The sequence below is a fragment of the Larimichthys crocea genome, chromosome XI (assembly GCF_000972845.2).
Source record: "Larimichthys crocea isolate SSNF chromosome XI, L_crocea_2.0, whole genome shotgun sequence".
Lineage (NCBI taxonomy): Eukaryota > Metazoa > Chordata > Actinopteri > Sciaenidae > Larimichthys > Larimichthys crocea.
This window is the reverse complement of record NC_040021.1, coordinates 19171104-19186527: the sequence shown is the minus strand read 5'-3', so window position 1 is coordinate 19186527 and position 15424 is coordinate 19171104. Positions and strand designations below refer to the sequence as shown.

General features: G+C 39.0%; 1 protein-coding gene across 5 annotated transcripts in view; it reads right to left on the bottom strand.

The window, feature by feature from the left end:
* Positions 1-341: 341 nt before the first annotated feature.
* cnih3 (cornichon family AMPA receptor auxiliary protein 3) overlaps positions 342-15424 on the bottom strand; it is an 82221-nt gene continuing 67138 nt past the window's right edge. Inside the window, exons 4-8 of one of the 5 annotated variants that reach the window (XR_003463230.1) lie at positions 15302-15414; positions 8604-8750; positions 7942-7997; positions 6029-6090; positions 342-519 (exon numbers count right to left, since the gene is read on the bottom strand). Coding sequence is in view for 4 of the 5 variants with exons in the window: in XM_027284555.1 (XP_027140356.1) it covers positions 7970-7997; positions 8604-8750; positions 15302-15414 (288 nt within the window). In the remaining variant the exon portion in view is untranslated. The remainder of the gene's footprint in view (positions 520-6028; positions 6091-7941; positions 7998-8603; positions 8751-15301; positions 15415-15424) is intronic. The other 4 variants (XM_027284557.1, XM_027284555.1, XM_027284558.1 and 1 more) reach the window with 4 other exon arrangements.

The following is a 15424-nucleotide window of genomic DNA, read 5'->3' as shown; positions in this document are numbered from 1 at the left end:
ACTGTGCAAACGCTACTGTGCTCTTTGTCCTCTGGGCTACCAGTGCTGCTACTGTACAGTAAGTACGGTACCACACCAGAGGAGGCTGTGGATTGCGTTTATGTGTGTGTGTGTGTGTGTGTGTGTGTGTGTGCGTGTGTGTGGTACAAACGTTGGCCAGGCAGTGATTAACTCGAGTCTCTCTATGACCAGTCTAACTGTAAACACAAAGAGTTTTCAGTTTTTATATACAGCTGAGCGTAAAACACTGTCTTTGCTTTTTAAGGGGACGAAGCAGAGAAGAAACTTCGACCTCCATCCAGTTCGTTTGTTTGGCTTCCCAGCAAAAAAAAAAAAAAAAGGGGAAAAAAAAGAAAAAAGAAAAGAAAAAAATCAGGTTTTCTTTCTCTTCTTTACTTTTTAAATTTTCCTGTATTTCAATTCTAGGCCGAGACAAAGGCCGTCTGTGTATCCATAGTTTTGTTTCTCTCCAGTTGCTGATATATCAGTTGTTATGAGGTAACCAAGGAGTAGATCATACTGAAACACAAGAAGAAGGACAGAAAGACAAAGTGAGTCAACACTCATCTGATTGGACAGGAAGGCAGGCAGGAGGTGACAAAGTGAAAATGACACAACAGTTCACAGTTATCTCACGGCCTGTTTGAAGCATCCAGATGAAGTATGTGTTCAAACATTTCATTGATCGTTAGTTTTTCTTCTGGCTCATCTCAACACTGCTGCTTGCAGATTTAACGTGGAGTCTGTTTGTGTAGTTGAAAGATGGAAACCGTGAAGTTTTTTTTTTATTTTAGTTTCTGACAGCTATCTTTTATACGTGACATCCCTTTGAAGCTTTCCCGTCTAATTAGCATTATTCAGATCAACGCTGTGTTCACACATACTCTATTATGATTCTCCATTGACATGCTGTGGTATCCCATCATAGTTTCCAGACCATGGCAGTCATAGTAACAACAGTGATTGGTAGTATTACAGATTAAAGATTATGTAATGTTTGACAAAAGAAACAACACTACCTGCCATTTGCAACATCGGCTGCTGCAGAGCAAACAATAAGACATGACCTCAAAGTGTCCAGAATGCAGCTGCTTTACTCTCAAAATAAAAAACTGACTATACAATAAATAAAAAATGTGATAAGTGTTGTAGAAAGTGATGGGATCAGATGTCACTTTTTTTGTTGCTATTCTACTCACACAATGCTTTGTTGTACTATAAATGAGTCCATGTGAACACAGGCATGAGTCCAGAGCACGAGCCAACTGCTCAAGATGAAAACTTTTAAATCTTGATGTCTGTAAATGCCCGTAATGTCCCAACCCTCTCACTGTCTGAAGCTGCAGAAGAAAAAAAAAACCCAACTAAATAAAATCTGATTTTTTTTATGCTGTGTGTCACTAACAATCATTGAGCCATGTCAGCCATTTTGAAAATGATCTCCAGGCTGATTATCTGCAACTATTTCAACACACAGTGGTTTAAGAAGACGTATTTGTTGAATGTGTTTGAGGAATGAGCCCTGATCTACTGGTGGTCTAGCTGGTGCACAGTAATCTGTACCTGGATTGGAATAATAAAAATACATACATATAAAAAACTCAATAAACCATCTTAAAATACAAAACTGTAATAATTACACATGGGAAATTGTCACAATAACGCCTCTTGACTGTTACTGTAATAAATTTCTTTTTTTCTTTCCTTTTTTACATTTTTAGGTTTTTACCATGACCTAAAAGTGTAAAAGCAACAATCCTTCCTGGCATGTTTTATAAGTATCTTGTGATCTTGTAGAGAAGTTGCCACTGAATGCAAAAGAAAAAGCCAAAGCTGATGAGCATTATGTAATGCAATGGGCATGTGCAAAACAAGCTGCAAAACACACACTGCTGCAAAGTGATTTCACCACAATAAAGATTTTTTTTTTCTTGGACCAGTGACGTGATGTTTACCTGAAAATAAGTAGAGGTTAATAAAAGATTGCATGAAACAGCAAACAGCCAAATTCACAGATCGGAGGATTCAGCACTTGTCTCACTGAGCTGCAAACTTGACAAGAACAGATCAGCACCTCGCTGACAGTAACTAATGCTTCCCAATGTTGCATTCATCCCTGAGGCCTTTCCAAGCTCCTAACACCTCTGATAATCTCTGCTGGTGAGAAGACTGAGAGTTCACTCTGTTGACTCATGAATATCCATAGAGAGAGAGAGAGAGAGAGAGGAGAGGATATCTAAGAGGAGAGACAGATCAAAAGTGAAAGTGCAGCTTCCTTCTCAGAGACTTGACCTCCTCCCATGATAACCTCTGAGAACCGGCTCCATCGTTAATACGTTGACTTGTAGCACTTTAAATTACAGCTCCTCCACTTTCACACCCTAATTAGACATTAACTAAACATAATGTATGCTAAAATATGACGTGTTACATGAGATACTGCAGAGAGGAGGAATACTGGCACTGAAGGCTGCGTGACTATCTCGATTGAAGGGAAGAACACATTTGCACATGACCATATGTTCAATTTCTCACTTTTTAAGTTAGTAGTGGCTACTAATTATTTTTTAAATATATAAATCATTTTTCTTTTATTTCATTTTTCATTTCTTGTAAAAAGAAAATCTTATGTAATATCTGCATGTTCATACATAGACAAGGAGCTCAAAGAGGAATGATAAAAATCTGTATTTGTTTTTGGATTTTGTGCAACTATCTTATGGATCATCATTCTGACCACTTACAGGTGAAGTGAATAACACTTATTATCTCGTTATCATGGCACCTGTCAGTGGGTGGGATATATTAGGCAGCAAGTGAACATTTTGTCCTCAGGGTTGATGTAAGAAGCAGAAAAATCAGCGTAAAGATTTGAGCAACTTTGCGTCCAGGCAAGGTCCAGATTGTGATGGCTAGATGACCGTGTCAGAGTATCTCCATAAACTGTAGCTCTTGTTGGGTGTCCCCGGTCTGCAGCGGTCAGTACCAGTGGTCCAAAGAAGAAAATGCACCCTGCCACAAAGCAAAATTGACTCAGGAATGGATAGAGGACCACAACAACAAGTTCAAAGTGTTGACTTGGTTGGTCTAGTGGAGTCCATGCCTCGATGTGTCGGGGCTGTTTTGGTGGTAAAAGTGAGTACATAATATGAGGAAAATGGTCATAATGTTATGGCTGGTGTAATGCTACACATATTGTGTGTGTATTCAATAACTGCATTCAGTTATTTCTCTGAAATGATCCATCATACATGTCTGTATTCTATTTCTAGTATGCCAAGATCTGGGATTGGTTGCATCCTGCTGGTCCACAACACATGTTATTGATGTTATTATTATTATAATTATTAAATCAGGATTATAACTACTGTTTGTCATATCTCCATTAAAATTTAAGACTTGAGGTTTCTACCTCTTAAAGGAAGTTTCTTTTTTTCTTGCCACTGTCACCAAGTGCTTGCACATGGTGGGAACTGTTGAGTCACTGTGAATGATAAAAAGAAACAGTCTAGAACTGCCCATGAAATAACTTCTGTTACACAACTGAAGAGGAAAAACACACAGCCCATTTCCAATCATGTGGTGCTGTTAGACAGTTTTTGCAGGTTTTTTCGGCCCATTAATGTTAATTAAGTGTAGCTGATACAATCTGCTGCCGGCGTTGTTTGTTCCTTTTATCAGCCGGTGTGACGGACTAACATTACATCATAAAAAAGGGGAACTGGAGTTTGTGAACTTCTTGTGTTACTGTAATAACAACTGCAGCACACATTTCAAATCTAATCTAGCCCATTGGCAAACACATACACTTCAATGAACATTGTGATACAAGCGAAAACAATGACTGAACACATCTGCTTCTGCTTCACTGATAGATGCATGTTGTTTCCCTGGCCACATATTGACCCACAGTACACTGACTATCAGAGAACAACACTATATTCATAACAGATGGAATTTTTGACAAGGTGGCTCACCCCAAAAACATAAATATAACGTTAGAAATGCATTTCCATGATGTTTACTTTTCCCTTAATGAAGGATTTCATATCAAGCTCTCTCCTTTAGTGACAGATGTCGTCTATTTTCACGTTCCATTAGCTTCCAACATCTGCCTAGCTAATAATCCAAAGTTAACCTTATGTGTGTATGCATGTGAGCAAACAGGAAGGCCAGGTTTTCATGCCCGAAAGATGGGAAGGACAACAAATACGATAAAAAAAATGTTTTTAAATAAAGGGTTAGACCTGTAAATGTACAGCAGGATAGCACAACATCACATGCTCAGGAGAGGAATCTTTAGACCACAGGGGTTAAATAAAGCAAAAAGACAGGAACCCTGTCTGGGAGGGAAAGGTATTGGTTACTGGAGTGCATCACCGTGACAGAAACAAGTTCAGGAGGAGAGAGGAAAGGAGGAAAAGGTGAGAGGAACCATTCGTCAGAGCTTCATTGTTGTCCAGTATCAGAAGGGTTACAGCTGAGGAGGGGGAGACAGTACAGAGCTCAGAGGAACATGAGCAAACTATCATCTTTTAGTGTTGCGTACAAACAAAATATTTTTTCTTACTGATGCACGCATGATTATTTATCCAGTAATCAAATGTACGAACACAAAGATGTGTCAAAAATGTGAAACCAGATGAGAAATCCACCCAGCCCAGCTCTGCTCCATGTCCTTTGCGCCTGTGCCTCTGTCCTCCTGCTGTTCCCAGGTGGACAAAATCAAGAATTATAGAGTAATTCCACAGGATCATCTGCACCAGATAAGCTCCACTGAGTCACCGAAAAGGATTTTAAATCACCCTTCACCCAGGCGTGGAGGTGGGCACTCAGGTGGAGCTGTGTGTTCATCTGTGTGTCTGTGAGAGCATGCACAATTTCATTATGTGCATACGTGAGGTTTGTGTGTGTGCAGTAAGATTTATTGTGACGGTGTGAAGGACCTTAAGGTCACAGGCACAGGCGAGTGGTGCTGGAATGTGTTTGGTTTTGGGGGAGCAGTGAAACAATAAGGGTGGGCGTCACACGGACAAAAAAATAGAAACAAGACGCGTGAAGCAGGTTTCAGACCGCTTCACTTCCAATTCCACCAGTTCTATACACACACCTACTGTATGTATCCACTAAAACAAAGTCATTTAATATATATAGGCTCACTGTTTATACTGACTGTCAGTACAGTCTGTAAAAACAGATGTGTGTGTATATATAGATACTAAGATCTAGTTATACTGTATGGCAGCATCTAGAACCGAATGTGGTGACTGCGGGTCAGTGAGTCACACAGGCTGTAAACAAAATGTGATCAGGTCACAGTTGAACCAGAAAGTTGGTCTAATAAACCAATGGACAGTTGTAGAAGTATGAAAAGAACATTCCAATAATTTAGCACTGCGGGACAAAAAGCATCAAAATCAATGCAAATCCTGGGGCCTACGTTACCCACAATGCAACTCAGCCGCTAACAGTTTGTTTAGGGATTTCAGTGCGTCATCTCAGTAGTGGCTAATGTATCCTGGAATGTTCTTTACAACTCCACACCTCCAGATTTTTTTCATTGTCAAACTTCGTCATTGGCCCCAACCAACGCCGACTCTGACATCACTTGAGGACATTTACCAGACTTCACTTCACTTTATAAAACTTTATTCACATCAGGTATGTGGTAAAAATGTTGAGTTCCCCTTTAATCCCCATTTGGGACTTGTTTACAACCTGTGTGCCTGTGGTGCTGCCCCTCTGGGCTAACTGGATAAATTAAAAGGATATTCTAACCATTATAACCATAACCATTTTATTTGTGGAGGACAGAGATATAAAGATACTATAATAGTTTATGGTTTATTAACAAATTGAATAGTCTTAACTCATTTAACCAGCTGATGGTCAGCCTTTGTATAAACAAACCAACATTATTATATTTGATGTTAAGACCAGACCATGGTTAACATCAGTAACCCAGCTCTGTTTGAACTTGATGGAATTGAAAGTGAAGAGACCATCGCCCTGCTCTGTAGAGAAGTACCTCACTGCTGCTGCTGCTGCTGCTGCCGGTGGTCTTAAAACAGCAGATCAGTCCAACATGAGCTAGAGCAGGACAGGATGGAGTGAGATGGAGAAGCAAGACGACAGAAGTTCAAAATGAATCTATTTGCAACCACAGACACCTGGTGTGCTTTCACCTCGTCTCACTAGTAATGAATTAAACACCGTAACAATACAAAATCACTGCCAATGGCACTGAAGATACGAGTGGGCCTCAGATCTTAATATAAAGCTACATCCTGTTTAGTGCTTTCTGAAAGAAACAAGTTCAGGATAGTGAGATCAAGACGTACCAATAATCTTTTTAGTATTTCAGTACATTAACTAGAAACATGCATACTTTACTTTACCGCTGACTGCTTTCCCAAAGCGTACACGTTTCCTTGTTAATGCACCAAAATATTCACAACTACCAGTACGGTCCTTTAAATACACCTTCAAACGTTTTTTTCATTGAACCTAAGAACATACTTGCCAACCTGGGAGACTCCTGATTTTCATTCTACTCTCCCGGTTTTAATTCGCAATTAAATTCACAATTCTTTTATATTTTCACATATTTTTGTCCTTTTTTTGTCCAATTCTAATCTGTTTCTGACAATGTACAGCATGTATAACTGCAGAAACACATGGGATGAGTCACATAGGTTGGGTGGTGGAGTTTTACCTGATCAGGGCAGAGGCAAAAGAATACAAAACCTGAAATGATTGATTGAATTAAAACTGATGAATATTAGTTAATGCTAGAGATCCATGCAAGAGGGGTAAATTATTCTGTATTCTTTCCCGAGCATTAAAAGTAGTAATTAACATAAAATCTTTAACAAAAAAAAAGAGCCTCATTTTTTTCTCAGGTAAGACATCCAGACCTCCTGCTCTGCCAGGTCTCAAGGTTGGCAAGTATGCCTACATTACACTGACTTCATCTACTGATTGATGTCGGCACTGGTGTGAAAATGGATGAAGTACGTATGAGCATAAAACATTAGCTCTTTTTTCTCTAATTTATACAACTATACCATGCCAGGAGGGAAAATCCTATGCGCTCACATGTCTTTGTAATATCTATGAGATTGCTTAAGTGACTTTCACCTTGTTTGCTTCAGATCACTTATTAACATACAGGGGTCATCTCTTTAAAAGACATCTTCTTTACCTTAATACATAATAATATCATAATATCTGTAGAAACAATGTGCTTTTGCAGGTCACATATATAGCATTAAAAAAACACCTGCTTTAAACAATTCAAATTATTTTGAAAAATACAAGAATGGACAAGAAGCAGCACCACATTTCCCTAGCACATGTTGATTTAGTATGTAACTATAGAGATGCTACATTTTTATTATAGAAAACAAACAAATACTCGCCACATTGTTCATGATGTTGCTTTTCTATCTGTGTGGTATGCTGTGATAAATATATTAACATCACTGATTAACTGCCTACACAGTGACCTTAAAGCATGTGTTAAATGTTTATTCACAGCATTATCACACGCATACAAGAACAACTCCATGTTAAAGTTGCAATCCTTTTTTTGTTTCTGGAATAAACATTAAAAATCATCTTCTGTGCCAATACTAAAAACTCTTAATTTATCTTGGAGCTCAGAAAAAACGCTACACTGCAACTGACAATGCTCCAAAAAAAATGTAATGAATAAATAAATCAAGCTTAGTTAGCTAAAAGTGTAATGGTAAAGCTGAAATCCATCCATGGCACATTGTTAGCAAACTTGGCTCTTGTACCAATCAAGATAATAGGAATCTATCAAAAACTGTGGCGGTGATATGGAAGACCATCAGGGTCATTGTCTTCAGAATAATGGTATTCTGTCTCAATTTACTACCATAGAATAAGAGGTCAAAAAAAATATAAGGATTGTACCTTTAAGTGTTTCCATTGATAAGACCTATTAGAGGGATATGTCCAGGTTCCACACACTGCAGCACCCACATGACACATGGAACAAGAATCCGAAGTTGTTAATAACAGCATTATTAGACATGAACATGGACATATTGTGCATCATCATCATGTAACAGCAGAACATTTTAGCAAAACAATTTCCAAAGGCAAAAAAAACTATGTGCAATTTCAAAAATATCAGAATTAATAATGGACATAATAGTAGCATCCTTCGGCTGTCCACCTAAACGTTCTTGTAGTGCTTGTCAATGAAGTAAAGAATCAAATTCTCACAACATCACATGCATTAGCAGTAGTGGGCCTAATAGTAAACCTAGGTAACCTGACAGATCTACACTATGTGAAGGAATTGCATGTGATTGCCAGAGAAATGGTTACTTTATTCAGTGATTTGCACTCACATTGCTTTATCAGGGCTGGGAAGTCAAGTTAAGAGTTAGCAGCAGGGTTAGAATCAGATGTCTGATGTGAGTGTTCATTTTCAGCGTTGTCTTTCAAAAATTGCACTATGGAATATTTTTTTTAATAGCTTCAGTGCAATTTTATTGATTTTACTCTAGCTGTTGTAATCAGATTAATGTAATCCAATTATCTCCCCACACCGCCTGTCACATGCTCACCAGTAGAGATAGTAGAAGAAGGAGAGGACAAAAAAGGACAGCTTGCACCAGGCCTCCTTCAGGCAGAACTTGAGTGTGTCACCGTTCATCACGGATGCCGGATCGTAGAGCAGCTCCTTAGTGTCCGTTGGCGAATGGAAGTACCTACCACAGAGGGCAAAGACCACATCGCGGGTAGTTGACCCGTTCCAGACCCCAAGGGGAGCGAGGTAGGTAGGCGGGGGGAGATGATGGGAAGAAATGGGGAAGAAAATAGTATGGAAAAAGATGGCATGATGAGTTAGGGGGACACTATCATGCAGGAGACGTGGACGAAATAGTAGTTGAATATGTTTGTGGGAATTGAGTGTTTGCTAAAGTCCTCCCCCGAACATTAATAATATGGCTAATGTAACTAGGCACGGAAACCTGTCAAGCCTTTCTCAACATTTTGAAGCAGAGTGCCTACTGTAGCTAAAGTTTCAACGTTAGTTAGTTGAAAAGTTATGCCAACATGCTAACTAGATTACTTATCATATCCTAGTATTACTTTCAAAGCCAAGTAGCATATCATTAGCAGCACAAGTACTAAGTATGTAACTATTTTACTACTACTACTTGTGCATCCACCAGCAGTCTTTAACATATACGGTAACTCAGCACCATTATGGGCAGAAGTCAAGGCACTAGTGTCTACCAGTTATTTAGCACCTATTTGCAACTTCATAGGTATTTTTGTGATTGAGGATCCAGGAATGAGGATCTTAAAGGAGCCATATTATATGTATAGTTTTTTTTTTTTTTAATCATTGTGGGCAAACTGTAGACATCTGTAGGATGTCCTGTAGGAACGGAGGGGAAAAAACAGTTAGATTTCCCTTAAGGTTTGACACTATGTGACCAAATCACAGAGTAACATAAGGAGTTCAGAGCTCACAGATAGAACTAATTATTTTCATGTCTTTAACATGGATCATCAGCTGGTGAGGATGCTGAGTTCGTGCTAGCGACGTGTAGTTTAAGTGTCAGTCTTTTAGCACGTTATCATGTACCAATTAAGTGCATATTTAAAAGCCTTTTGACATGGTTTTTGTCAGCTAGAAACTTTTTTCAAATCACGGAGCTAACTCTAATTAGCTGTTGTAGCTCAGAAAATGTGGCAGCGACTTTGGCAGCGGTACTTTAGCCAAGAAAATTGACTAGCTAGAAATGAGATGCCGGATTTGTTAAACTCTAAGAACTCAAGGACGCAGATGGTTTTTAAAAAATGATTGTCATTTTGAGTGGCAATATCACTGTAAAATGCGTAGGTGCTATGCTAAAACAGAGAGCTTGACAGATATAAGTGAGGGAATAAGGACTTAGCAAAGGATATCCTGATAAGAATTTTGACTTATCTTGTGGTGCAAAATGTTAAAGTTGTTCCCAACAAGATAAAGAAAGTATGATTTAATATTTGAATGAGTATTCAATATATTTTCACCCAGGTCTGTTATGCAGCTCTAAAGGCATCAGGGCTGGGGTTTATTCTAACTTTCTAAGTCCAGTCAGCAGTGAATTACAAGTACAGTAAGTGAATTAAAACTGTGCATAAAAATGAACCAAACAATTTGATTTTCAATAAAACTTTAAGAATGAAACCTTTCAGATTACAAACGTTTATCATCCGCTGACTGGTTTAAAAAGCCAAAGACAAAATCCACCCGATAATAGAATCTGCATGCGTTAAAGCTATGCTTTTAGCATAATCAATATTTGTAAAACACTAACAGCTCTCTCTCTTAAAGCTATGTTAATTGAATAAGTCACCAAAACACAAAACCTGGCAGTGATTAATAGCAGAGTGGGTTTGGTGGGATCGTGGGATGGGTTTCCTGGAGCTTTTACATTTACATTTAGTCATTTAGCAGACGCTTTTATTCAAAGCAACTTAAGGAGAAGGGAACAATCAAGGTATAGTGCAATCTGAAAGCGTTTCCACCCCAGTGAGACTTATTTCAGGGCTGTTTATGAATTATGAAACAGAAAATATGTCAGCGAAAAAGAGTTTAAGGAGAAATGCCATGAGAAAAAACAAAGAGGGAACTCCAAAGTGCTGCCTGCTTTGAGAGAGGGCTGTTTATGTAGCAATACATGATAGCCTCATTAGTTTGTATTATATATTATAGGGGGGACTTTGCCTTTAATGGAGCCCAGAGCTGATACAAATGAACAGGAATCTGTAACAATGGATAACTGTATATTAATAAAAAAAACAGACCAGTTGCATTAATGTTGCTTTACTGCTGGATACTTTTTAGTCACAGATAATTTCCCTCAGTTAAATATTCAACTTATGTTTTGGTGGGTATGATGGGTAATGCAGTCCAACCAGGAAGCTGCCTTCATTATGCATGTGGTCTGTTCAGTCATAGCCAGGCTAACAGATGGTATACGCATGTCCATATATGTATTTTAATTCATGTACATTAGCTGCTGGAGATGGTGAAATGATCGTACACTTGGCCATCATAAATGAATTACAATGCACATTCAGAAATCACATATCTGTTGACTCGTGCATGCATGAATCTTCAGTAATGCAGTTGAAAATGCATCTTGATGTATTTTGAGTGACAGAATGGGTTTTGTAATGAGTCACTGAATATAACTCCCATGTATTCCTACAAAAGATACATGCACAAATGACTGATGGTGAGGTAATCAAGGTTAGCTAATAGTTATCAAGCTGCTACATCTGATTAGCCAATAAAATATAATCAATAATAGAAAAAGAACCAGAAATGTCCCTGAGCAAGATGTACCAGACAAGACAAAAACATTTAACAAACACTTCCTGTTTCACTGGATGTCACAGACATAAAGATGCTTCGCTGGACAAATTTTTCACAGTATGCTAGACAAAACACACACTCACAGACTTTGAAAGGGAGTCAGCTGGCAACCAAGGCATTTTAAGAAATAACAGCACTACATGGCCAACATATCTTGGAATTCCCCTCTACGCCCACACACTTGCATATTGTGAGAGCTTTTAGTCTGGCAAAAACTTATTTTTTTAATTAACAAGGAAATATCCCTCATGAATAGACCAGTTACTTAAATTATCCAGACGTTATGTAATTAAGGTCTATCTACTGAAGAGAGACACACTCACATGCCCATATGTACAGTACATTCAAACAGTGTCTGCTGGCTGTAGATATTCCTCTTGTTTATACTGGCCATTAAAGAACCATTTTAACCTGTTTCTAATGAAAGAATGAAGACTGTCCCCTGTCACTTACATCACAAGTACATTAAAAAGAGTTCTCTTAATGCAAGACCGGTATGAACATGAGGGATAATTACAGAAGGCAACTGTTCAGGGGTTCAAGGTTCAGAAACAAGAAAACTGTGAACTTATCAGTTAAAGGTCCAGTGTCTAGAATTTAGTGGCATCTAGTGGTGAAGCTTCAGACTGCACCGACTGAAAACTTGTAACCTCTCCTTCTCAGTTCAAACATAAAGGAGAAACTACAGTGGCCATGAAACTTATAAAAACATTAAAGTATGTAGAGCCAGGGTTTGATTTGTCCCTTCTGGGCTGCTGTAGAAACATGATGGTTCAAAATGGTGGACTCCATGGAAGAGGACCCGCTCCCTCAGTGGATAACAATTCTTATTAGGTGATTTTACGGTAATGAAAACATAGTTATAAATATTATATACAATTTCTGTCGATGAATGCTTAAATGTTACACACTGGACCTTTAAGTAGGGTATCCTCGTGACACAGCATAGCTCATACTCTATCATGTAAAATATGCCACTGGTTGGTGTCAACCAACCATCCCAGTGACTTATTTTAGAAGTTACAACACAAACTAACTTGGGCAGACAATGCATGGCAAAATTGTAGCATTATCATATATATCTGGTGATAAAGGTCAATATCATCATTTTCAAATATCACCATATTGTCCTGCCTGGATGGACAAACTACTATCTCATCTTTTGATTTTTTTATTCATGCTCTTTTGCAATTTACATCTGGGATAATGATATCCATAAGTGCAAGTCACAGTCAGTGTTAGAACTTCAATAAGGACTCATTTTGAGACAAATTGCAGCAATCTGGTGTGAAGGGTTTTATCTATGGCCTCCATGAGCTGTGTGTCACATTGCTGACCGTTTAAATCATAAGTCAAACTACAATGACTAACTTGCTTCCTCACACATCAGCACTCCTACAACTCTCGTGGACGATAAACGGAACAGAGCTCACTGTGAACTTCTTTATATTGAACAAATAAACGGAAGTTTACAAAGCAACCAGGATGTAATCTGTGGAAGGCCGTATTTGAATGCCATTTTCATCAAGCACCACAAGCATGGTAAAAGAGACGTATAACTTAAACCTTATTTACAGTAGCAAACATATCTGCATGGCAACATACACGAGAGGTTAGTGAAAGCCGCACATAACTTGTGACCTAAATGTCTATCTATAATGAGAAAGGTTTGCTGGCCACAAGACTTCCTTCAATACAAAGTGGTCAATCTGGCCTGAAAGCAGCCTCCCAGCAAGAAACGTATGCTCTGCAGAGCATCATGTGGACACACACACACACACACACACACACACACACACACACACACACACACACACACACACACACACACACAAACACACACACACATATATCCATATGTGTGATCACATACTGTGCATCCATGAAGTGTGTGTTTAAATAGCTTCCTCCTTCCCTCTCTCCCTCTCCTTTGAATCACCTTGTCAATATTAGATTTCTCTCCTATCACTCACTCGCTTTTTCTCTCGCCTCGCTGTCCTGCCTCCTGCTACTACCTCCTTCATTTTCAATCTTCCACCATCTCTGACTTACCTCTCTCTCTCTCTCTCTCTCTCTCTCTCTCTCTCTCTTTCTCTATCTATCTCCCTCCCCTTTCCTTGTCTTCTCATCTCTCAGCTGTGCAGGAAGCAGCATCTGTAGCCGGTGGGCATCTGGCACAGCCTCCAATTAATGAGACAGCAAGATGTTTTCCTCTCCTCTCCTCTCCTCTCCTCTCCTCTCCTCTACATCTGAAACTTCCACCAGCTGAGCACATGAGCTTAAACCAATCAGGCTGCCTGTACGTCTAACCTGCACCAGCGGGAAGAACAGCAACAAAGACGGAAACAGACAAAGAAGGAGCAGCAAAAGAAATCATTGACTGGTGACCCATTTTTCAGGCACTGCTTTTCAGAGGTCTGAGATGTGTTAGAACACTGATACACTTGCTTTTAACTCTGCAGTTCTTATTCCTCTGTGCCATAGAGATCCATTATACTCCAAAATCTATTAAAACACATCAGTGAGCCACACTGTTGCTGAGTGACATGTACTTTCCAGTGATGGTTCGTGGAAGATTTTCTAGGTAGGGCTTTGCCACATCCAGATAATTCCGGATCATATAAAACATGTAATAGAAAATGTTTATTATAATTTTGAGATGCCCCGATGGATCATTTTCCACCTCTCAATAGGGAGGTAAAGATCAGGGTAAGTAATCACAAATTAAACATGAAGTAAGAAGGTAAACATGAAGTGCAATTAGGAATGTTGGTGTTCAGTTGTTGCTATTCGGGTACTGATTGGACAACAGTCAGTGCACTGAGGTGTAGAGATGGTCAATGACACATTCACAAACATCAATACTGCACAAAATATTCAATTTTAAACACTAGATGCTGGAAAACACGTGAGATCAGTGCATACCTATAAATTAACATCATCTGCATAGAAATGTATTTTAAATTCACTTAACGTGAATGAACTTGAATTAATTGTAAAAACTAAACTGTGGGGTTACTTATAACAATGCTTCTTCCATAATATAATGCTTTAGCACAGGTGTCATGCAGTCCAACATCTTGTTTTGTCTTAAACTCAAACTGTCTTAAGGTGTTCCTCTGGTACGCTGTCTAAGGAGGCAGCTAAATCCAGTTCCAAGACTCTCATTGTGCCAACGCAAGGCCAACATAAAATCTCCACAAAACTTCACACAGTGGATTATTTTGGATAAATATGCCTGTTTTTACCAATTGTGCTTCTGTTTACATGGTTAGCTTGACAAAATTATTCACATGTACCCACCTATTCTGATGTTCCCTTACAGGTCCTTCATGTCCATCACTGCTATAACTCTTGCTAGCTGGATCTGTCCCTCTTTGTTTCAAAAATCTAGCATTGAAAACTAGCCTTCCTGTTTCACTGGAGTACTGTCCAATTGCAAGGTCAGGTTGATCTGGATCCAGCTCTTTGCAATGCTAACTTGACCAGATGGGACTATAGAGAGTACCTTTAGTGTCATAGCTTGAGGGGTCACTGACCAGTCTGCCATTTTTGAGTTGGGAGTGAGAGCATGTTGGCATTGGTACTGAATATAAATAGTGTGTTGCGGAATTGTTCGACAATGGATGTAATAATTCAGAGGAATACAGGAACACACAGCCACTTTTCAACTTACAAAACAAGTAGCTAAAAGCAAGTATGTCATAAACCTGACTGACACCTACAGCTTTTCAATACCAGTTACTTTTTATTTCATGTTAATCAATGATGTTTTACTAGAAAGAAAATCTAGAAGGTCCAGGATAACACACACACACACACACACACACACACACACACACACACATACACACACGTGCACACTATGATGGATCTGATAGTCACCTCCACGTGTTGTAGAAGAGCAGGGGGATGTTGAGGCCTACAGTCAGCCACTCCTGGGCGCACAGGAACATGATGCAGAAGAGTCCATGGATGGAGTACTCTGGTAGCACCAACTGGAGAGAA